The 25,073-nt window shown below is 35.6% G+C and overlaps 2 protein-coding genes across 2 annotated transcripts in view; one reads left to right on the forward strand and one right to left on the reverse strand.

Annotated features, from left to right (window-relative positions):
* The window catches only part of TUBB1 (tubulin beta 1 class VI), a 917,325-nt gene that overhangs the window by 238,499 nt on the left and 653,753 nt on the right, over window positions 1-25,073 (reverse strand). The gene's annotated exons all lie outside the window — the stretch shown is intronic.
* SYCP2 (synaptonemal complex protein 2) overlaps window positions 1-25,073 on the forward strand; it is a gene marked incomplete at both ends in the record, with an annotated part of 52,457 nt that overhangs the window by 25,859 nt on the left and 1,525 nt on the right. The window contains 14 exons of the mRNA XM_083358122.1: window positions 910-965; window positions 1,950-2,119; window positions 8,706-8,887; window positions 9,485-9,625; window positions 10,513-10,717; window positions 14,023-14,264; window positions 18,222-18,398; window positions 18,763-18,853; window positions 19,349-19,492; window positions 20,455-20,585; window positions 20,898-20,992; window positions 21,076-21,175; window positions 23,349-23,407; window positions 24,435-24,513. Coding sequence (XP_083214248.1) covers window positions 910-965; window positions 1,950-2,119; window positions 8,706-8,887; window positions 9,485-9,625; window positions 10,513-10,717; window positions 14,023-14,264; window positions 18,222-18,398; window positions 18,763-18,853; window positions 19,349-19,492; window positions 20,455-20,585; window positions 20,898-20,992; window positions 21,076-21,175; window positions 23,349-23,407; window positions 24,435-24,513 — 1,872 coding nt within the window. The remainder of the gene's footprint in view (window positions 1-909; window positions 966-1,949; window positions 2,120-8,705; window positions 8,888-9,484; window positions 9,626-10,512; window positions 10,718-14,022; window positions 14,265-18,221; window positions 18,399-18,762; window positions 18,854-19,348; window positions 19,493-20,454; window positions 20,586-20,897; window positions 20,993-21,075; window positions 21,176-23,348; window positions 23,408-24,434; window positions 24,514-25,073) is intronic.

Here is a 25,073-nt window from a genome sequence, read left to right on the forward strand (position 1 = left end):
GCAATGGCAAAACCGTCCCAATATGTTGCACGACATTACGTGACATCGCGAGTTTGACATGTCTGGGCTAGATCTTCTGTACAGATAGTCCTTAATTTATCATTGGTCCTTAATTTACTATCATTTATTCATTTAGCGCCAGTTCAAAGTTACAACACTGAAAAAACTGACTTACAACTTGTCTCCTTGCACTTATGACTCTCACACCATCTCTACGGTCATATGATCAGAATTTAGGCACTTGTCAACTGGCATGTATTTACAACAGTTGCAGCCTCCTGGAGTCACATAATCACCACTTGCAACCTTCTCAGCCAGCTTCCAAAAGACAAACTCAATGGGGGAAGCTGGTTTTGCTTAACAACTACATAATTCACTTAACAACTGCCGTGACTCCCTAAGGATCCATGGCAAAAAATATAAAAATGAGCATGACTCACTTTAACAAGTGCCTTGCTTTGCAATAGGAATTCTGGTCCCAATTGTAGTTATAAGTCCAGGACTGCTTGTAATGCCTTTGCTGATCTTGCATTCTAAGTTTAGGATATTTTCTTGTATCCCACCATTAGAAATTACTGACACACTAAAATACATTTATTTTGAGAACGTAATCAGTATTAAAACCTTATGCATTGTCCTGCTCGTACAGTAATAAAGACAAATGGTATTTGTAAAAAAAATAAAGATTTTAAAGCCATATGTGATATTAAGGTCATTTTAAATAAGTACCAATTAAATATCTTTTGTAAAATAGTCTTCATAAAAATTACAAATATACAATTATAAAAATGTATACCATTTTCATTGGAAAAAAATGGGAAGAATGATTGTTTACTTGACAGAAATATTTACAAATAGGCAGAAAAATCAGCGACAAATGGAACTGTAATGCTTGTGCTATTTATTTAGGTCCAGGAATTACATCTTATTGGTTTAGAAGCTACTCGTGAACTCCCAAAGAAAATGTAAGTGTGCCTTCTATCAGCAGAAAAACTTGTAAATATGAACTATTAAAATAAAATTAGATGATTGCAAGATTTTAAATACATATTTTATATTGGCATGATAGAGGAACAAAAATCTCTAGAAGATATGTGGTAGGTGCTTTACCAATGGAAAGAGGTTGTTTTCCACATATGCAAGTAAACAAAAAAAATAACGCAAATGAAGTATTTATTTCCATTCTAATTACTAAAATAAGTTATTTTTTATTTGTTTTAGGACTCAGAAAAATGAAACAAAAAGTATAACCCAAAAGAAGCAGGAAGGGAAGGTATTTTTTTAAAAGGGACATAATTTGAGTAAAAGTTGTATTTTGTAAATACAAGGATGTTTATAGTAATAGTTCTCCTTGGCTACTATTATGTATATTTATTATTATAGCTTGATTGGATTGTGTTTTTAATGCTATATCATATGTTGCTGTTGCTAGATGGACAGCTATGCAGGAAAGTGGTGTTTTACAATGTGAAATGTTTATTTATTTATTTTAAAATTAGTTTAATCTTACTTGCTTTAATTTAAAATACTATATATCAGGGATGTGCTGTGTTAAATTTCCTTGAGAGCAACTAGACAAATCAGTTAATTAAATTAGTAGAATTGTGCTTTAATAAGATCTTAATACTGGTTTTACAGGATTGCATTGGTTTCCAAGTAGAATATGCTAATGAAGTTATTTAAGTCTTTGAAGAACTTGTATCTTTGACTTTTGAGAAAATACATCAACTCGAATTTGGCAGATTAAGATCTAGATTTTTATTTATACGCATGGTATGGGATAGGTTAAAATATTTTAATAGACCATTCAACTAAACAGTAATTGCTTCTAAAATATATTAGTAGATAAAACGGCCTTGTGTTTCCTTGCCACGTCTAATCAGAAGTTCTTTTAAACCAAAACATACATATTTTTCAAAGAAAATGATTTATTTTGTTCTATAGGGCAGGACAAATAGAAATTACAAGCATCTTTTTAGTGACACAGACACCGAATATAGAGGTGATGATACGAAGACAGATATTAGCTGGTTAAGAGAATCAAATAGAAAACCGAAACCTCAGGTTATAAACTACAGCAGAGCCAGAAAACCAAGCAAGCCCAAAACTCTGGAACCAGGCAAGATGTATATTTATTACAAAGTCTATAAATCAGATTATTTTTCTGTAATTAAAATGCAGTTCTCTTCAGGTCAATTCAAATATTGGTATTTAAATGTATTCCAGAATCTGGGTAGGGATGCTCCCTCAAGTTTCCCAGCAGAAGGTTTGCTAGGCAGAACACAATCCAACCTAGTATTCATCCTTACACAATACACTCATACACAATTGACAATACTAGCTTTTGGTATTGGTCAAACATTGTTATTTCCCTACAATTATCCATTTCTGGTTGGATTTTTAATTAAAATTAAAAGCTTTATATTTGCCTGCTAAATACATATTCAGAAGTAAGCTCTGCTGAGTTTAGTGGTATTCACAATGAGGATTGGCCTTAAATTATTTATTTGTAGTACACACAGAGAAAGATGCAAGTTTTAGTTGTCTCTTGGATTTTTAGTTTATTGTGAACAAAGCAGCTCTGATTAATTTCTGGAGTTGGATATTTTATTTCTTCTTGCCATTACTAATCAGAATACATGTTTCATTTTCCCTAGAAGCATAAAAGTACTTTCAAAATATAGCTTTTTTAAATTTTCAAATTTTAAAAAATCTTCTATACTTCCTAATCCTTTTGCAAACTTTTTTTTATACTACTTTGTTATTTGTTCTTCCACTACTACTGCAGACGGACAGAACTAGAGATATGTATGTACTATATACGACCCAAAACATCCCTACTCCTGTACTGAGGCTACACCTTTGCTTCTGAGTATAGCACATTTTGCATATACATTCTAGCACACTACATTCCAATAAGAAAACACTAAAATATTTTAAAATATTTTACCTTAAGTATATTTTTACATGTCCCTTGATTTTTGCCTCTTGTTATTTTATTTACCAACAAATAAATAATTTGATGTCATTGAGAAAATATGGAAATATTTTTTTCTCCAGCTCCAGTGCTTGTTCTGAAGGCACAGTTAGAAATTTGAGGCTCCAAGATTGCATGCTGGCCTTGAGCAACTTTTTGCAGCTTCCAGCTTCCCCTTCAGCCACAGTCACCAAAATGCCTGCCCTCCTTTTTGCCACAGGAAGAACACACATTCGCACAAAATCAAGGAAACTTTTAAGCTTTAATTTATTTTAAATAAGAAAATCTTTCAAACTCCCTACCCTAGGAAAATACAGAAGTGTGGCATGGCCTCATTTATACTATTCATTGCTTCAGCATTGATAATCAACATTTCTGCAGTTTTTTATCTGAGCGACAGGAAAAAGTTAGGTATGTGAAGGACAAGAAGCAGGGAAGCAAGCAGTCAAATACTGAGGTGGCCATAGTCCACACTGAGTACTATTTGGCACTGTTGCCAAATCACTGTAATCTGGACTGGAATTTCTGGTTAGTTTAAGAGCAGCACAGGAGACAAGCAGCTTAGGCTGCTGTACAGAATTGCTTGACTTTTTTCTAGGGGCATATTCTTCTTGCTCACCATTCCCACCCCATCCCATATCTTGATCCCATATTAGAGATTGTCTAATAATTCTAGAGAGTCTTGTATCTACAAGAAAATGAAAGTAGACTTCAGTCTGAGATCAATTTTAATAAAGGGTTTATCTATTTATCTATCCATCCATCCATCCATTATCTATCTATCTATCTATCTATCTATCTATCTATCTATCTATCTATCTATCTATCTATCTATCTCTAAATCTCTAATGTGGCCCAAAGTCACCCCTAGGCAAGATGGGCGGCATGCAAATCGAATAAAATAAATATTAAATAGATTTATACAACTCACAGTGACACCAGGCGGTGTACAACATTACAAATTAAGACTATAAAAAACCCAGATACCCCACCCCCGCTTGGCACTGACTTCCAGAAAAATAACAAAGAGTGAGGGCAATCTTATTTTTGAGGAAATGATGTTCCAAAGGGAAGGAGTCACTACAGAGGAGGCCCTTCTTCTTGGTCCCATCAGGTATACTCCCTTAATTTATTTTTAGATTTGTTTAATATATTTTTATCCCCTCTTCATTACTTTATAAGTACCTCCTGGGTGAACATACATAATTCTCCTTTCTCCCCAGATGGAACCCACATCTTATCCTGCCTTCCTGCTCTGGTGGGCTGAGTAGTTATAACTGGATAGAAGTCATTCTTCAAATCTATTTTTATTTTATTTTATTTTATTTTATTTTATTTTATTATTTTATTTTATTTTATTTTATTTACTTATTCATTCTTTCAATTTATATCTTTCTACATACAAACAATAAATAAAATTAATGTCTTATGCTAGTAGCCTTCCAATTATTCAATAATAATGATGATGATGATGATGTTGAAAGGGACCTTGGAGGTCATCTAGTTCAACCCCCTGCTCAGGTAGGAAACCCTATGCCATTTCAGATAAATGGCTGTCCAGTCTCTTCTTAAAAATTTCCAGTGTTGGAGCATTCATAGCTTCTGGAGGCAGGTTGTTCCACTAATTAATTGTTCTAACTGTCAGAAAATTTCTCCTTAGTTCTCTCTTTGGTTAGTTTCCATCCATTGCTTCTTGTTTTGCCTTCAGGTGCTTTGGAGAATAGCTTGACTCCCTCTTCTTTGTGGCAACACCTGAGATATTGGAACACGGGTATCATGTCACCTCTCAACCTTCTCTTCATTAAACTAGACACCCAATTCCAGCAACTGTTCCTTATATGTTTTAGCCCCCAGTCCCCTTTGTTGCTCTTCTCTGTACTCTTTCTAGAGTCTCTACATCCTTTTTACATCTTGGTGACCAAAACTGGATGCAGTATTCCAAGTGTGGCCTTACCAAGGCATTGCAAAGTGGTATTAACACTTCATGTGATCTTGATTCTATCCTTCTCTTAATGCAGCCAAGCACTTTGTTGGCTTTTTTGGCAGCTGCAGCACACTGCTGGCTCATATTTAAGTGATTGTCCACTAGGAATCTGAGATCCTTCTCACAGTTACTACTATTGAGCAAGGTACCACCTATACTATACCTGTGCATTTCTTGCCTAAATGTAGAACCTTACTTTTTTCACCATTGAATATCATTTTGTTAGATAGCGCCCAATGTTCAACTCTGTCAAGATCCTTCTGTATCTTAAGCCTATCTTCTGGAGTGTTGGCAATTCCAGCCAGCTTGGTGTTGTCTGCAGATTTGATCCCCTCATCCAAATCATTGATGAAGATGTTGAAGAGCTCTGGGCCCAGAACCGAGCCCTGGGGCACCCCACTACACACTTCCTTTCATGTAGATGCAGTTCCGTTGAAGACCACACGCTGAGTATGGCCTGTCAGCCAGCTACGAATCCATCTGGTGGTGATGCTATCTAACCCACATTTTTCTATCTTATCAAGTAGTAGGTTGTTGTCTACTTTATCAAATACCTTACTGAAGTCCAAGTAAATTATATCCACAGCATTCCCCTGGTCCACTGATTTTGTCACTTGGTCAAAGAATCAATAAGATTTTTCTGGCATGATTTGTTTTTGACAAACCCATGTTGGCTTTTGGTAATGACTTTCTTTGCCTCTAGATGTTCGCTGATTTTTTGCTTGATTATCTTTTCCAGAATCTTCCCAGGTATTGATGTCAGGCTGCTAGGTCTGTAGTTTCCTACATCCATTTTTCCGCTTTTTTGAAGATGGGAACTACATCAGCTCTTTTCCAATCCTCTGGTAGTTCCCTAGTGCTCCAGGATCTTTGAAAGATATAGTTCGATGGTTCTGAGATCACATCTGCCAGTTCCTTCAGAACCTTGGGGTGTAGTCCATCTCGTCCTGGAGATTTAAACTCGTCCATTTTCTTGCCTATCTTAACTTTTGTTTCTAATCTGTTTTTTACAGTACTGTTTTTGATAGGTTGGACTGTTTTTTCCCTTTGTGTAAAGATGGATGCAAAAAACGAGTTAAGTAGTTCTGCTTTCTCCCTGTTGCTTGTCACCTTCTTGCCACTTTCTCCCATTAATGGACCAATCATTTCCTTAACTTTTTCTTGTTTTTTTACATGTTGAAAGAAGCTTTTTTGTTATTTTTTTTCTTTTGTCACAAGCCTTAGTTCATTTTGAACCTTACCTTTTCTTACTTCATCTTTGCAGGCTCGGGCTATTTGCTGATATTCTGCTGTAGTTATGTGCCCCTCTTTTCACTTTTTATTCTTGCCTGTTTTGTCTTTCAATTTATCAGAGAGTTCTTTATGCAGCCATGCTGGTTTCTTTTGAGAGCTGTTATTTTTCTTCTTCGTTGGTATTATGCTAGACTGGGCTTTTATTATCTCACTTTTCAAAATTTCCCAAGCTTCCTGAGCTATTTTCCCCTTGAGGATTCTCATCCATGGAATCCTTCCCAAGCTCTACGTTTATTGAAATTAGCTCTCTTAAAGTCCAAGACGCTGGTTTGACTGTGTTTTATTGCTTGTGCTTGTATAATGTTGAATTCCAATATTGCATTATCACTCCCCCCAAGGTTACTGTGGCTTCAACACCTTCTATCATTCCATCTCTTAGTGAGAATTAGGTCCAATATGGCTGATCCCCTAGTTCCCTTCTCTACTTTTTGGCAGACAAAGTTGTCTGCTAGGTTTGTCAGGAATCTGTTTGATCTTCCACTTGGTGCAGAGTTTGTCTCCCAGTTGATGTCAGGGTAATTAAGTCCCCCATTATTATTGTCATGTGCTTCCTACATACCTTTGCTAGCTGACTAGCAAAAAGTTCATCTATTTCCTCTGTTTGGTTGGGTGGCCTATAGTATACACCTATGACAATGTCATTTCCCCCCCTTTTATATTGACCCAAATTCATTCGAGACAGTTTTCATCATTGTTATGCTGTGTTTCTGTAGAGATGCAGTTATTTCTTATAGAGAGAGCAACTCCACTTCCTCTTTTATTTGGTGTGTTTCTTTTAAATAATTTAAATCCCTCTAGCTGTTTGTTCCATTTGTGGATTTCATCTCACCAAGTTTCTGTAATGGCAACAATATCATATCTACCCTCATTTACCTGAATTTCTAGTTCAACCTGTTTATTGCAAATAAAATGAGCCTTGGTGGAGCAGTGGGCTAATGCCTCCTTAAGTAACACCAGCTGCCTGCAATTAGTGCAGGTTCGCATCCCACCAGGCTCAAGGTTGACTCAGCCTTCCATCCTTCCGAGTTAGGTAAAATGAGGACCCAGATTGTTATGGGCAATCAAGCTGACTTTGTAATAATGCCGCTTGGGTGTGTGTGTGAAAGCCCTAATAAGCAGGCATATACATAGAATGAAGGCTATTGCTAAGCTTGTAAGCCGCCCTGAGTCTTCGGAGAAGGGCGGGATATAAATGAAATAAAAATTAAAATAAAATAAAATAAATACTCTGTATGTTGGTATATAAGCATTTGAGTCCTTTATGACTGACCCTGTGTTTACTTTCCACATAATCTGCGTGGTGCCTGAGTTCCCCTATTTTCTTACCAGCTGTTTGATTAGTGCACTTGGTGTGGCACTCACTATTAAAAGCTTGATTTTGCTTGACAGCAAGGTTGATATTGTTGTCCACATACATCTCTATGTTACATGCACTGATAACCCTATAATTTCTAGATTGCCGGGGACAGGAATGTTCTGTATTAATTAACTACTGTCCCCATTTTTCAGTTTAAACATCTTTGTTTAATTGTGGATTGATTGTGTAATTCTAAACTCATGTTTAAAATACCTTGGTAATTTCTTTATTAAAATGATCAGAAACAGTGAAAATTGAATGCTAAAAATTTTGATCATTGTAGTAGGATATAATTAATCTTTGGGTTGTTTTGTCATTAATGTTGAATTTTTAGATAAATTCTCTGTATCACCAGGGATGAGGGAAATATCTCCACCCCAAAAAAGCAGAAGTAATAAGGTAACTCTTTCAATTATTCTTTTTTACAAGCATTGAAACTGTCTGTTTTGCACACAGATAGAATTAAATGATCAGATTATTTTTTAAGATAGTCTGTTCAATCTGCTACTCAATGAGGAAAGTTTGTGGTCAAGAAAAATATTCTTTTATCCTGAGCATAAGAAAAATAACTAACATTCTTTCTACTCTGCTATTCTTGCCCTGATGAATTGTCCTTTTGTTTTTCAATGTGATATGTTAATATTTTGAAGCCTATTGTATTTAGCTTGTACGGATGATTGTATTTCTTATAAAGTTATACTTAGCTGACAATCCTTTTTTGACCGGTTTGTCCCCTCTTGGGGTGAATTAAGACAATGAAATTTCCCAACAAGATGTGATCATCCAGTGTACTTAACATGGCCTTTTCTGAACTACCATCCTCTATAGTGTTCCTAATTCTCCTGCCAGCTTGTCTAGTTGAGATGTAATAATAACAGTATTATGTCACTAGAGAGATCCAGATAAGGAATTCTGACACAGAGTCTCTGAAGCTGATCTCTGTACTGAATTTTACTTTGTAAATTTATTTATTGAGATTTATTTTATTTATAAATAAATAAATAAATAAATAGTAAATAGCTATAAGACATGCTGAACAATTAGGAAAACATCTAACTTTAATATTAACACAGTGTGCAAAGTATTTTTTTAAGAGCCTATTTCTAAAAACCAGAATGATAACGATGATGGGGAAAGAATACTACTGACTAGATCAAAAAAACTCAGAAAAACAGCAGTAGCCAAAAAATATCACAAAGAACTCTCAAGTTCAGAGATAGAGAGTGAAGAGGAAATTTCTGAATATTTGAATAAGAAGAACACTTCAAATGAATATGTAAGCTTTGCATTTTATTGTACCTTTACTAAAAGCATATGTTCCTGGAATTAGTATTTTGGGGAGTCATTCTATCTGTTTCTGTTTTACCTAGAATATGATTTTCAAAAGAATGGAATAGTATTTAACAAAGAGGAACAACTGTACCCTTAATTCAAAGAAAAAAAAGTTTTACATAAATTTTAAATATTTTTTAAAACAATATATGGTTTTATAAAACCATTATCTCAGCTACTTTTAATAAGTTCAATTACAATGCCATTTAAAATGTTATCAAAACCCAACATCTTTATATGAATTCAATTTAAGCAGCATAATTCTTGGAAAATACAGGGAATTCTCTGACCTTAAATATTAAAGGGAGCAATTTTATGATTTCCTGGGAGGAGACTTGTAAACATAGGATGGTGTGAGCTGTTGTCAATTCCTGCAATGAGGGGAGAAAAAGCCCCCAATTAACTGAAAAAGTGATCGCAGCAAGGATTCCTGTAGTACAGTTAGTCCCTGACCTATGATTTGCCCATTGTGGTCATAAGTCACGATGGTTGTAAAGCAAGTCATCATGTGGCCAATTTTACTACTATTTTTTTTTTGCAGCAGCAGCAGCCCTTAAGCAAATCGTCATGGTCATTAAGTGAATTCACAGTCATTAAGCAAACACCACAATCAATCATTGTTTGCCACGAGGCCTTTTTGACAAAAACTGGAAATAAGCACCAGCTTTCAGCAAACATCATGGTCAGATGACACAGGATGCTGCAAACGGCTGTAAAAGCAGGCCGGTTGCCGAGCACCTAAAATGTGATCATATGACCACAAGGGAGGGGGCAACTATCAGAACTTCACAACCAGGTTGTATGTACATGGGGGTGGGAGAGTTCATTGTAACTTTGAATGGTCACTAAATGACTGATGGTCAAGGACTACATGTATCCTTGCTATGCTGTTGCTGAAGTTTCACAGGCAGCATGTCATAACTGTGTTATTCTGGATGTAGATCATGGACTCCACTGTTATCCCAAACACAAAGCAGGGTGCGAGTTATACAGGAGCTGGAGCTGACATAGAAAAGACAAATCAGAGTGGAGATCAGATATGAAGAAAGGGAAACTGCCATGATAAGAGAAAAGAAACAGGGTGGGAAACAAAACTGCACCAGGTGAAGGAAAGAATATAGAATAACAGAGATGGGAGAGACCTTGGAAATATTCTGGTCAAAAGAAAAGAGAGAGGAGCTCGTTTGATATTATAAAATTAAGCAAATTCACTAAGCAAACAGACTGATGTTTTGATTTTATCCACAAGTATGAGACAGATCACAGGTAATGATTTGAAGAAAAAATATCTTATTGGATAAGATGGGTCTACAAATGCTTTGTGACTAGTTTTAGTACCTTAAAAGACTAATGAAAACAAGGTTTACAAGCATCCAAGGAGGAAAGTAAGCTGAAGGGGAAAAAATGGGTAGAAACACCACTTTAGCACAGTAGAAGCTTTACTCACGTTTCCACCTTGAGCTTCCATTTTTAAAAATAACATTTTAAATACTGTTATGCTTCTTTCTAAAATGTGCAGTTTGATTAGCGTGCAGTGAAACTGTGTCTGATAGGTTTTTGTATCTCTAGCCAGAACATAAAACTACAGCAAAATCTAGAGCTGTTAATCAATCCGAGATACAACAACATACAATTGCCAGCGAGACAGTCAAAGGAAAATTGATAAATCAGCCAAAAAGATCTACTAAAGCAAAAGATGACATGACAAAAAAACAAATGGAATTGCCATCATCTCCTTCATCTGGGAGTCCACCTTTCTCTGAGATAATGAGATGTAAGCTTTAGGTTTTGTTGTTACATTTAACTCTAGTAGGACAGTCTTAACTTAAATTTATGTACTTGAGATTTTTCACCAGTTAACAATTTTTGGATAACTATAAGGTATATCTGGTCAGCTTAGTAAACTCCAGCAATTTTGCTATAATACTTTTCCAACACTATGTTCAGACACTTTGACTTATGCTTAACTATAAATATATCTTATCACAATAGTTAGCAATGTCTGTAGCGCAGGGAAGAGCCTGCTCATGCAATCAGGTATATTTACAATTAATCATAAAGCTATGGATAACCACTACTTATATTATCTATATATGTATATGAATTTCCAATAGGCCTGACCTCAAAGTATAAACTAAAATAGTATCCTTTCCTTTTTATTTATTTATTTTATTTATTTATGTTCAATTTTATTTTCCCATTTCTTCCACAAACAAGTCAACAAATATATCGCCATACATAAATAAATACATGTAGGTTTGGGTGCTGCTCATCCATTTCCCCTTTCACTGTATCCACCTTCCTTCTCTCTCTTCCCTCTTCTCTACTTCCTTTCTCCCTTTCTCCTTTCTTTCCTACTTCTCTCTTCTTCCTCTCCTCTCCTCTTTCCCTCACCACTCCCCTCCCGTTTCTCCCCACTTCTCTTTCCCTCTAACCTTCCTACTTCCCATCCCCTCCTCTACTCTCTTCCCTCTCTCCTCTCCTTTCTTCCCTCCCATTCCTCTTCCGATACAATTCAGGGGTGATGTCCGAGCAGCTCCTCTCCTTGGATTTTCAATGTTTGTATTAGGTATAATAATATCTTTATCTCCTCATTTTTCTTCCATCTAAATTAGTGTTAGCTGTCTTTTAAGCATATTCTCTTTTTCACCCACTTGTAAAATTTTCCCCAAATTTCATAATACTCTGACTCTGTCTTATCTTTAATTATCGTTGTTAATCTACTCATTTTCACACATTCCGTTATTTTCCTGAACACCTCCTCTTCTGGAGGAGCTTTCAAGTGCCTTCCAGTTTTGTGCAAACACAATCCTAGCTGCAGTGGTTATACGAATAATCAAATATGTGTTCTCTTTGCTATATTTCTCTGGTAAAATACCCAACAGGAATATTTCTGGTCTTAATTCTATATGTTGTTGTATCATCTTTTCTATCCATGATTTGATTATGTTCCAATAGGTTTTAGCTTCTGCACACGTCCACCACATATGATAGAAAGAGCCTGGTATTTGATGACATTTCCAACATTTCATAGATCTGTCCTTAAACATTTTAGCTAGTTTTTCTGGAGACATATGCCATCTGTAGAACATCTTGTACATATTTTCTTTATACACTTAATGCAAATCACACTGTTTTTCTTTTTTTAAAAATGTGACTCCCAGGTGCAGGAATAAGAACATCTTATGCATGCACCTGGGAATCACATTTTTTAAAAAAGAAAACAGTGCTGATTTGCATTAAGAAAGGATATTATTTTAATTTATACCTTAGAGTTAGTTTAGTCTAAATTTTCTTATAGCAATTTGCTTCTTAAACATAAGCCACATTATTATTTGGATATAGCTTCCAAGAGCGTGCTTTTTTTTTCCTCAGATGCGTTTTGGATGGACTTTTGGTAAGGCAAAGCTGAATATTGGCAATTTAATGCTAGTCTTTGTGCCATTGTGAAATCCAGTTTGAGTGAAATATCCACACTTATTTTCAAGCAGTGTTGTTTTGCTGCTGTAAAAGTCACCTTCTAATAGTTTTCATCTAAAATAAAATGGCTTGCTAATCACTTTTCAGTACTGAGGCTGAAAAAAATATATTTAAAGGAGTACTTCCCAAAGACGTGTTGCTGGAACCCAACTGCCCTTAAAAAGTTGAGATGTCTGAATTCTTAGAAAGGTTCAGAGGCACTTTGGAAGCTTTATCATGTTCTAATAGTCCACATGGCCATGCACAGGCACTTCTGCTGAGACTGCTGGCCAAGTGAAGTGGCTATGCAAGCCCAGGCATATGGAGATAAGGTGGGGAAAGTTTTTGAAACTTTCCTGAACCTTCTGAAGGATTCACTGGTTTCAGTGCTTCTAGGAGGAATGTTACATTCTCACCAAACTCCTTTGTGAAGCACTTCAAATCATTCCATAGCCCACAAAAACGTATCATTTCTGAGCTCATTTCAGTCGCAAGAAAAACTGTAAAAACGAGCTGAGGATGCCCAGTTTTAGAAAGTAGACTTAAAAGATGTTCTTGCCACACAAGGTTGCCCCAGAAAAGCAGATGCAATCAACATATGAACCACATCTTGTCTTTTCTTAGATTTCCTTTACTATTTCTATCTTCTAATAAAATTAAAATATTTTAAGTGTTTTAGAAAAGTCATTGTATTCTCTCAGATGAGCGGCCTGGTGGCCTAGTGGTGAAGGTACTCGCCTCCCAATCGGAAGGTTGAAAGTTCAATCCTAGGTAGCGACAGTGGTTTCTCTCCTAGGGTGCAAAGAAAAAATAATCTGTGAACTCCACGTGACATCAGGAAGGGGTATCCATCCACTAAATGTGCAGCTCCATCCAGTTGCCCTGACTGTGCCCTGAATTAAGGGATTACAGGTTTATAAAAAGGGAGTTTTATTGTGAAGTGTTTTTTTTCCCAGATACATCATGGCCCATAGCAAAATACTGTGGGAAACATTTCCTAAAAATACTGTAATTTATTGTGCATTGTAACATTATTGTAGAGGACTAAAGCTCAGCAGCATCTCATTTCTCATGAAAAATTTATTGGAAAGTAGGAAAGGTTTTTTTTGTTTTCAGAGTACTGAGCTTTAGGGACTAATGTACTGCACAATACAAGACAACTTTATAGTTTTATTTTTCAGATGTAGATTCCTCATTTGAACTGCTCATAGTTTTTAGCATTTCAAGGAATACAGCAATTTGTGCCTATGTCTGTTTGCTCCCTTTCCAGCACAAATTTGCAATTTCACTTCTGTTTTAGATTAGTCATAACTTGGCATGATTTATCTACCTTGGTATGATTTTTAAAGCTGGAGGATCGATTGCAGTACATCTTAAATTTGAAAAAAGGAGTTGGGTAGGTGAGAGATGGATCCAATCAGTTTCAACCTTTAGTTCATGAAATTAACTATTTTTAACAAAAAAGGGTGGTGGTGGTGGATTTCAATGATACATCTAAAATAGAAGCTTCTGATCTGGGCTGTGCCAAAGAGAAGAATACACTTGTAAGGTTGATTTAATGTTATAACACTTTATATGTTGTAGCCAATATTTTGAAGTCTGTTTATGGAATTTGTTAAGGTTATGAGAAACATACAGAAGAATCTACTGAAGAGCACATATCAATGAGAAGGTCATCCTTATCATCCTATCTTGAAGAATTAACACCTGACAAGGAGAAATCCTTAGAGAATATTAAAGAAAATTCTACTATGGGAAAAATAAATTTAGAGAATGAACTGTTGAAGGGTCTTTCTGAAAAGGGAAGAAAACTGGTATTTGAAAATGAAGATCTCTCACCTGTGATAAGTCCTCTTTCTTTGGTAAATATTTACAACCTACCGTATTTTAAAATGAGTTTTTCCACTTCCACTGTTTGCTTTTCGGTATTAATTTAAAACTTCCAATCTTCTGCACTGATAGTATAAACCCAGAATAGCCCAGAGGGGTCCACCTAGAATTTGGCCAAAGTGAGATCATAAATTCATAAATTACAAAAATCAAAAGAAGAAAAAATACCTTTATATAAAAAACAACTAAATAAACTGAACAATGTTTATAAAGAATAAATACAATTATTAAAAGTTATTTTTGGATAAAATATAAAATTATTTAGCAAGTAATGTGGGGTGCCCCACTCTGATCCTGGAACAGTTGTTATTCTACAAATGTCAAGTAAATGTGCATGTTTTCAGCTAATTTTTAAAAGGAGAGTACAGAAGCCAGCTGAATTTCCCTTGGAATTAAGAATAAAGGCACTGAGATTATTTTTTATCTTTGCTAAAGTTTACATGAATTTAGATGCAGTCTGGCAGAGCCTACATTTTCATTTCTGCTTCTGTTCTTCACAGATAACTTGGATGGTGATAGTTTAATAATTAGTTTAATTATTAAGAATATTGGAATTGCAATGTGCAATTAATAATATTGGGAGTTCATCTTTGTGTGTGTGTGTGTGTGTGTGTGTGTAATTCTTTTGGCTTGCTAACAAAGAATAAAGGGAGACCGATATTCTTTGTTAGCAAGCCAAAAAATTTACACAAATATGAGCTGCCACTGCTGTGGCTACTGCCTGTAGATGGCCTTGGGCTAGGCTGAAACAGGAAATAAGATTTGTCCCGTGTCTGGGACTAAGCAAGTGTATTCTGAATGCTTAACAAACACATATATATATATATATATATATATATATATATATATATATATATATATATATATATGTATAAATTACTAACAAAGAATTAAAGGGAAACTGAAATGCATTTCTGACTTATTAGTCGTCATCAGCCAGCCATACCCTTCTGAGATTCGAACCATGGGCTGATTGCATATGAGGCAGTGTTATTTGCCTCTAAGCCACAAGGTCTCTCTCGCTCTGTTAGCTTTTTTTTCTGCAAGGGAAGATATGTTTCAAATGTTAACTCTTTAGATTACCTTGCTAGGCCCCAAACATGGGGCAAATCTTTATTTCCTGTTTTCAGCCTATCTTGAAGGCTATCGAACAGGCAGTAGTCACACCGGACAATTCCTATATTTGTATAAATTACTAACAAAGAATTAAAGGGAAACTGAAATGCATTTCTGACTTATTAGTCGTCATCAGCCAGCCATACCCTTCTGAGATTCGAACCATGGGCTGATTGCATATGAGGCAGTGTTATTTGCCTCTAAGCCACAAGGTCTCTCTCGCTCTGTTAGCTTTTTTTTCTGCAAGGGAAGATATGTTTCAAATGTTAACTCTTTAGATTACCTTGCTAGGCCCCAAACATGGGGCAAATCTTTATTTCCTGTTTTCAGCCTATCTTGAAGGCTATCGAACAGGCAGTAGTCACACCGGACAATTCCTATATTTGTATAAATTACTAACAAAGAATTAAAGGGAAACTGAAATGCATTTCTGACTTATTAGTCGTCATCAGCCAGCCATACCCTTCTGAGATTCGAACCATGGGCTGATTGCATATGAGGCAGTGTTATTTGCCTCTAAGCCACAAGGTCTCTCTCGCTCTGTTAGCTTTTTTTTTCCGCAAGGGAAGATATGTTTCAAATGTTAACTCTTTAGATTACCTTGCTAGGCCCCAAACATGGGGCAAATCTTTATTTCCTGTTTTCAGCCTATCTTGAAGGCTATCGAACAGGCAGTAGTCACACCGGACAATTCCTATATTTGTATAAATTACTAACAAAGAATTAAAGGGAAACTGAAATGCATTTCTGACTTATTAGTCGTCATCAGCCAGCCATACCCTTCTGAGATTCGAACCATGGGCTGATTGCATATGAGGCAGTGTTATTTGCCTCTAAGCCACAAGGTCTCTCTCGCTCTGTTAGCTTTTTTTTCTGCAAGGGAAGATATGTTTCAAATGTTAACTCTTTAGATTACCTTGCTAGGCCCCAAACATGGGGCAAATCTTTATTTCCTGTTTTCAGCCTATCTTGAAGGCTATCGAACAGGCAGTAGTCACACCGGACAATTCCTATATTTGTATAAATTACTAACAAAGAATTAAAGGGAAACTGAAATGCATTTCTGACTTATTAGTCGTCATCAGCCAGCCATACCCTTCTGAGATTCGAACCATGGGCTGATTGCATATGAGGCAGTGTTATTTGCCTCTAAGCCACAAGGTCTCTCTCGCTCTGTTAGCTTTTTTTTTCTGCAAGGGAAGATATGTTTCAAATGTTAACTCTTTAGATTACCTTGCTAGGCCCCAAACATGGGGCAAATCTTTATTTCCTGTTTTCAGCCTATCTTGAAGGCTATCGAACAGGCAGTAGTCACACCGGACAATTCCTATATTTGTATAAATTACTAACAAAGAATTAAAGGGAAACTGAAATGCATTTCTGACTTATTAGTCGTCATCAGCCAGCCATACCCTTCTGAGATTCGAACCATGGGCTGATTGCATATGAGGCAGTGTTATTTGCCTCTAAGCCACAAGGTCTCTCTCGCTCTGTTAGCTTTTTTTTCCTGCAAGGGAAGATATGTTTCAAATGTTAACTCTTTAGATTACCTTGCTAGGCCCCAAACATGGGGCAAATCTTTATTTCCTGTTTTCAGCCTATCTTGAAGGCTATCGAACAGGCAGTAGTCACACCGGACAATTCCTATATTTGTATAAATTACTAACAAAGAATTAAAGGGAAACTGAAATGCATTTCTGACTTATTAGTCGTCATCAGCCAGCCATACCCTTCTGAGATTCGAACCATGGGCTGATTGCATATGAGGCAGTGTTATTTGCCTCTAAGCCACAAGGTCTCTCTCGCTCTGTTAGCTTTTTTTTTTCTGCAAGGGAAGATATGTTTCAAATGTTAACTCTTTAGATTACCTTGCTAGGCCCCAAACATGGGGCAAATCTTTATTTCCTGTTTTCAGCCTATCTTGAAGGCTATCGAACAGGCAGTAGTCACACCGGACAATTCCTATATTTGTATAAATTACTAACAAAGAATTAAAGGGAAACTGAAATGCATTTCAGTTTCCCTTTAATTCTTTGTTAGTAATTTATACAAATATAGGAATTGTCCGGTGTGACTACTGCCTGTTCGATAGCCTTCAAGATAGGCTGAAAACAGGAAATAAAGATTTGCCCCATGTTTGGGGCCTAGCAAGGTAATCTAAAGAGTTAACATTTGAAACATATCTTCCCTTGCAGAAAAAAAAGCTAACAGAGCGAGAGAGACCTTGTGGCTTAGAGGCAAATAACACTGCCTCATATGCAATCAGCCCATGGTTCGAATCTCAGAAGGGTATGGCTGGCTGATGACGACTAATAAGTCAGAAATGCATTTCAGTTTCCCTTTAATTCTTTGTTAGTAATTTATACAAATATAGGAATTGTCCGGTGTGACTACTGCCTGTTCGATAGCCTTCAAGATAGGCTGAAAACAGGAAATAAAGATTTGCCCCATGTTTGGGGCCTAGCAACGTAATCTAAAGAGTTAACATTTGAAACATATATATATATATATATATATATATATATATATATATATATATATATATATATATATATATATATATATATATATATATATATATATATATATAGAACAATCGTAAGAATAAATACTAAAATAAATAAATAAATGAAGCTTAATTGCAGAATGAATGTATTTAGAATTTCAGGTTTGCAATGTAAGACTTTATATGCTGAAAATAATGGATAGGATTGCAACCTTAAATATTTCTGTTGTTTTTAAATTGGAGAATATTTATTTATTAAATTTATATACCTGTATACTCACTACTATTAACTATGTTTTTATTGTAGTCCAACCTTAGCCCCTTCAATAGAAAAAAAACATTTATCAATTATAAAAATTCAGAAATTGCCAAGGATAACATCTGTGAAGCTGATGAAGTAATGAGCATTACAAGGGGCTTTTTAGATAAATCATTTCATACAGAAATAGAAGATACATCTGAAAATATGAATAGTAGAAGAGAGGTATAATATTGTCAAGATAATCTTGACCTTTTTTGATAAATTGGTTTTATCTAATATAATTCTGTTGTTGTTACTAACTTAAGTTCAGTTTAAATATGTTTCTGGTTTAATAGTTTAATCCAGAATTGCTCTTTTATAAAGAAAAGCATCCTACTTGTCTTTTATAACCATTTCTTTGTTCTGTATTAAAAAGAATGATTTCCTTTTTATCCTTGAAATGTAAAGGCATATTTTTACGAATGTCAAATTATTAAAAACCAAGCGTCAGATAAAATCTTATACATGTATTCTGATGTATATGAGAAGAATCTAAATTATTAAAGAGAAAAGGTCTCTAAGTTGATTAATATGTCATTATTTTTAGGCTTCTTTATCTCCATCTCAGTTAACTACACCTTGCAGAAGCAGAGAAAGATTACAGTATGAAGAATGTGTTACTGATGTACACGAATCTGGTATAGTTTCATAAAAATTACAAATTCAGATTTTCTACGATTATACAGAGAATGAAAATCTCTGCATTTATGGCAATGTGGAGTCTAGTTATTTTAAAATACTGTCTTTTTTGCTAAAATTTTAAACTGTCCAGAGCCATTTAGAAAGTGAGATGGACATTATATAAATCTGATTAGTAAATAAATGAATACAAAAAGACATTCTTAACACCCCAATTTTCTTTAACTCATTATTGCTAATTACTGCATTATCTATGGAGACCGTTTCTTGTCATAATATTGCTCATTCACCTCCCTTCCAAAATACGTCTTCTTATACTACCGCTGTAGTTTTTAGTGGACCTTTCATTACCAAGAAGGGGAAAAAAAAAACATAAGTGACAGTTTTCCTGAAGTGTTTGAACATTATTTGGAGGCACCCTCTTTAGGATGAAATGTGCAAAGCAGCATTGTTACTATTGTTATAACATGTGTTTAAATATAATCTTATTAAAGGACCTACAGTGCATCCTAATTTCAAACGACTGCATCAGGAAGATACAGAAAATTACTCTGATGAAGAAGAAATCAGGAGGGAGGAAAGGAAAATAAAGCTTCTCCCTAGAAAGTTATTCAAAGCAGATGATAGCACTTATAAAGGTGAGCTGGAGCTTAAATTAAGCTGTAAAAATCATTGGAGCAAGAAATGACAGAAGACACATGGCATATAATAAAGCTGTTAATTTATGTCACTTTATGTTACTTTTCAATTTGAGAGGACCATGCTACCAATCTACAAGCTCTTTTGATTTCATTTTGGATTTGCTAGAGTCAGTAATCTTCAGACTTTTTGAGTATGAGAATTTTTTTTTGCAGATATCCGATAAAGGGTAATTTTGTAGTTTAATAGAAAATTGTATTTTATTATCTGTTGTCTCAAAATAAAAATAATAGCAGGAAGTTACTTTGAATAAAGGAGTCATCAGTAATGGTTTTACAAGAATTTATTTTTGACAACATGCAGTTCAAAAATAGTATTACCTCTCTATATTAGTATTTCTAGAGCAGATCCACCCTGACTGCTGTTTAAAAGGCCAGATCCTGAAGTTGAAACTCAAATACTTTGGCCACCTACTGAGAAGGAAGGACTCACTGGAGAAGAGTCTAATGCTGGGAAAAGGTTGAGGGCAAGAGAAGAAGGGGACGACAGAGAATGAGGTGGCTGGATGGAGTCACTGAAGCAGTAGGCGTGAGCCTAAATGACTCCAGAAGATGGAAGAGAACAGGAAGGCCTGGAGGAACGTTGTGCATGGGGTTGCGATGGGTCAAACACGACTTCGCAACTAACAACAACATTAGTATTTACCCTTTGTATAGGAAGCTGTAATTATTTTTCTGCTCAGAGAATAAAGCCCTCTGGTAACTTGATAAAATGGTCCAAAGAAGCAGTGACCTGGTTTTCTGTCCGTTATTCCCAACACTTATGAGAAAATTGCTTACGCCATATTAGGGGAATATTCTTTGAAGAAGATGTGTTAAGTCTTGTAGAGCACATTAGAACTAAAAAGATAATTCAGTTGACTAAATAACATCTAAATCTTAAAATAACAATTCTTTTTCAGTATCCAAAAACTTATCTACTTTTTCTGTCAATGAGACATCTCTTTTTGATGGGGAAGGCTGGGATACAGACTGTTCAAATGTAGAGATGATTTGTCAGAAGCTTCATAAGGAATTTGCTAGGAAAATACAGGTGAATATTTACATCTTTCTTGGAGGTATATATTTAGTGCATACTGCCTTTGTCTCACATATTCTGGTAATGATAGACATCTATGTTTGTGCATGTATATTTGTATGTTTGTGTTTGTATATGTAGCTATATATGTAGATATATATTTGAATAGTATTGTTAAACAAGAAAAACTTTTCAAGATGATTGATAGTTTGAGATTTTTAGGTTACATGGACATGACAGGATTTCCCAATTTTCAAAAAACGTTTTTTAAAATTTCACTCCATGCTCAGTTTGAAAGGAATAATGATGTAACCTTTGTATTTTTAGAACCGATCAAAGAAAGTCGACTGTTTTGCAAAGCAGTCACTGCAAACAACTAACCAGCATATGAACACAATGGGAAGAGATGTACATAAGCACAGGTTTGTATAGAATGAATTCCCAGAGTTTCATGTTGTTATTATAATATGTGTTGTATTTTTAACTTTTGCTTATATTTTTCCAGAACCAGACAGCTGGAAAAACTTCATTCTTGCCTCCTGAAAGAGCTTGAAAGTTTTGAAAGAGATTCACAAATATTGAGAACGATGGAAAAAGATTTTTCGGTATGTTATTTTCCTTTAAAAATATTAAATTACTTAAACATATTTTAATAAATAATTTTTAAAAATATTAAAGCAAAGTATATTCTTTGAATTGGTATTAAAAAAGGAAAACATACTAGTCACATTCTAAGGCTGGCTTTGATGTCACAAACTATAAAACAAAATTTTGCAACTACCGTAGTTTCCGGCATATAAGACTACTTTTTAACCCATGAAAATCTTCTCAAAAGCCAGGGGTCGTCTTATACGCCGGGTGCTGAAAATTTAGGGACAGGGCTGGCTGGAAAACCTGGAGCGGATCTCCCATTTAGTCTGCACAGGGAAAGCGGGACCAATTGGAGAAGAAGCTGCAGTCTGTCATTTTTTACAGGCTGGGGTCTGGGCGTCTTTCCTTCTAAAGTTGAAGAGCAGCTGTAGTATATCCCAACTTGAAAGGCAGGTGGGGAAGGCAGCAGGCAGAGCAGCGGCTTAGCTCTAAGGACACATTTGACTCAGGAACTGGGCGGGCTGGCTGGAAAACCTGGAGCGGATCTCCCATTTGGTCTTTTTTTTAAAAAAAATCCCATTTATATCCTGCCCTTCTCCGAAGACTCAGGGTGGCTTACAATTTAAAGCACAAATCAATGTGCTTAGCAATAGCCTTCATTCTGTGTATATGCCTGTTTATTAGGGCTTTCACCCCCCACCCCAAGGAGCATTATTACAAAGTCAGCTTATTGCCCCCAACAATCTGGGTCCTCATTTTACCTACCTTGGAAGGATGGAAGGCTGAGTCAACCTTGAGCCTGGTGGGATGCAAACCTGCACTAATTGCAGGCAGCTGGTGTTACTTAAGGCTCTGCGCAGGGAAAGTTTTAGAGTGAATTAGGAAAAGTGAAAAAGTGAATTAGGGAAATAGGGAACGGTTGCTGGAATTGGGTATGTGTAGTTTAACGAAGAGAAGGGTGATAGCAGTGATCCAATATCTCAGGGGCTGCCAAAAAGCAGAGGGAGCCAAGCTATTCTCCAAAGCACCTGAAAGCAGGACAAGAAGCAATGGATGGAAACTAGTCAAGGAGAGAAGCAACCTAGAACTTCCTGACAGTTAGAACAATTAACCAGTGGAACAACCTGCCTCCAGAAGTGGTGAATGCTCCAACACTGGAAGTTTTTAAGAAGAGACTGGACAGCCATTTGTCTGAAATGGTATAGGGTTTCCTGCCTTAGCAGGGGGTTGGACTAGATGACCTCCAAGGTCCCCTCCAAATTATTATTATTATTATTATTATTATTATTATTATTATTATTATTATTATTATTATTATTATAGTTTAATCCACTTGCACTGTTTTATGTTTACATGTTTGATGACAAACAGCCTTATGTTTATAAGTGACAGTTTTCCTACTAAGCACCTGCGTGTCATAAGCATTTGAATTAAAATTACCATATTAAAATCAAATCTGATGTTTTTTAATTTTTAGTTGGTGTGCGTTGGAAGAGGGGTAGTCTTATACGGCGAGTATAGCCCAAACCCTATAATTTAACAGGAAATGTAGGGGGTCGTCTTATACGCCCAGTCGTCTTATACGTCGGAAAATACGGTAATTGTAGTAAACCATTCCAGCAGTGGTAAATTGCTCCATAGCTTTATTTCCCCAACTACTGCTTGGAACTGACCAGCTTCTAAATAGGAAGGAGACAAAATGCTTTCCAGCAGCAGTACTAGCCTGTTACTGTTATCACTATTTTTTTTAAAAAAAGAAAGGTCAACTCCTCATTTATCAACTCTGGCCCATTTTTTATTTGGTGCAACTCAAAAGCCTCAGTATATTAAATGGATATCTGGATTAAAATTTCCAAGTCTAGAGTCAGGTTTTTTTTTTAAAAAAAAAGATTGACATCATGCTTTGAGATTGAATATGACCATGATTCACTGTATCTCTTACTTCACCCCACATTTTTACAAGTCTGAGCTGCTCAATAAAAATGGCAATCAATGCTGACTTCATCATGCTGTCGGAAAATTTATGGGCCTTAGCAGAAATTCTTTTAAGCAAGTGATTAAAATAGAGCATGAAATCATTACAGTTGGTAACAGTAGCATTATATTACAGCTTGTAGTAAAGTTATACTTGATTTAGGTTTAAAATCTAATGAACTCAAATTTGTATTTCACATTGGCTATTTTTAGAATTTTTCAAAGAAGCATTTTGAGACATTTAGCACTTACAACAAGAATGAGCAGCAGAGGTTAGTATGTTTCCTTTTTATTATAACAGATATTATATTATCAATGTAATAATAATTGTTATAATTATACTTTTAAACGCCATTATTTTACATTCCTTAGGAGGTGTACGGTGTAATAATAATATCTGAAAATCAAAGTTGATAAATGATGGCGTAAGTGAGCCATGGTAGTCCCAGTGATTTGTTTTCTTTAAGAAAATTTTCATTTTCATAATCTTATAATTTCAGCTCACTCATTGACATAGATTCTCAGAATAATTAAATCAAAGCAAATTGTGTATGGAATTTACAGCCATAAACTGTGATGACGACTTTTAAGGATAAACCTGTTATTTGGTTAATATAATCCATAGTGCTTAAGTGTTACCTTCAAATGTTTATAGCCAAGATGCCACTGAATACCATTTGGCAGATAGGAATCAGCAGCATCTTATTATCTTTATTCTTTGTTGAAAAATATTTCCAGAAATATTTAGTGGGCTGTTAGTAGTGTGGAATCAAAATGCAGGACTCAAAGCCAATAATCAAGGTTCACTGCAGTATTTATATTTAATTGTGCACAGTGGTGGAATATCCTCCAAAGAATTTTGTGAGAGAAAATGATGCATAAGTAATAAACAATGTAAGCATGCATACAATTCTCAAGTTACTCCCCACCCTTCTACTATTAACTTCAAGAAATAAAACTTATTATCTTGAAGAAAGAAAAAAACAGGTCAGTAGGTTGCCATATAAATATTGATAAAATTTTCTGTGACACTTCAAATCCTCTATGTGTCTGTTTGATTAACACACATACCTTCCAGGTTTCTCTTTTGCTGATATGCTCCCATTCCTCCGAGAACTTATTTTCCTCACAATAGTAACAGGTTGCTAAAGAAGCTGGCCTTGATCCAGAAGGGCTGCAGTCTTGTGACTATAAGTTTGACTATGATAAAATGGAAACAAGTGGGGTTTTTTATTATGAATATTTTTCTCTATGTCAAAGCAAATAACTCAAATGTTGGTTTGATCTACGCTTCCTTAGATTCCAGAATCTTAAAACTTCATTTGAGAAGAACGTTTTCCATACTGCTGATCAAGAGGAAAATATTTTTTTGTCTCAAGTATGTATTTTCCCTTGTGGCTGGCTGAGGTGATCATAATGGTTAAGGCAAAAGAGGGAAATAATGATCTAATTGGGGTCAGAGCAGGAAGGTCCTTATCATTAAAGGTAAAGGTAAAGGTTCCCCCGCACATGCGTGCTAGTCGTTTCTGACTCTAGGGGTCATGTGGCCGGCATGACTAGACGCCAAAGGCGCACGGAACGCTGTTACCTTCCCACCGTAGGTAGTGGTCCCTATTTTTCTACTTGCATTTTTATGTGCTTTCGAACTGCTAGGTTGGCAGAAGCTGGGACGAGTAACAGGCGCTCACTCTGCTACGCGGCACTCAGGATTCGACCCGCCAAACTGCCGGCCTTCTGATCGACAAGCTCAGCGTCCTAACCCACTGAGCCACCGCGTCCCTTATTATTAGCTAGCACAAAATAAAGTACTTGGGGTTTCATTGAGAAAACAAGGAAGAAATTAACTTGAATAAGCAAGGTTTTGTATGCTAGTCAAAAGTACAGTTGATTTAAAATACCCCCCCTCTAAAAAATACTGTTTCTAACACCTACTTTCAA

Source organism: Vipera ursinii (genome assembly GCF_947247035.1).
Source record: "Vipera ursinii genome assembly, chromosome: 3".
NCBI classification, from domain to species: Eukaryota; Metazoa; Chordata; class Lepidosauria; order Squamata; family Viperidae; genus Vipera; species Vipera ursinii.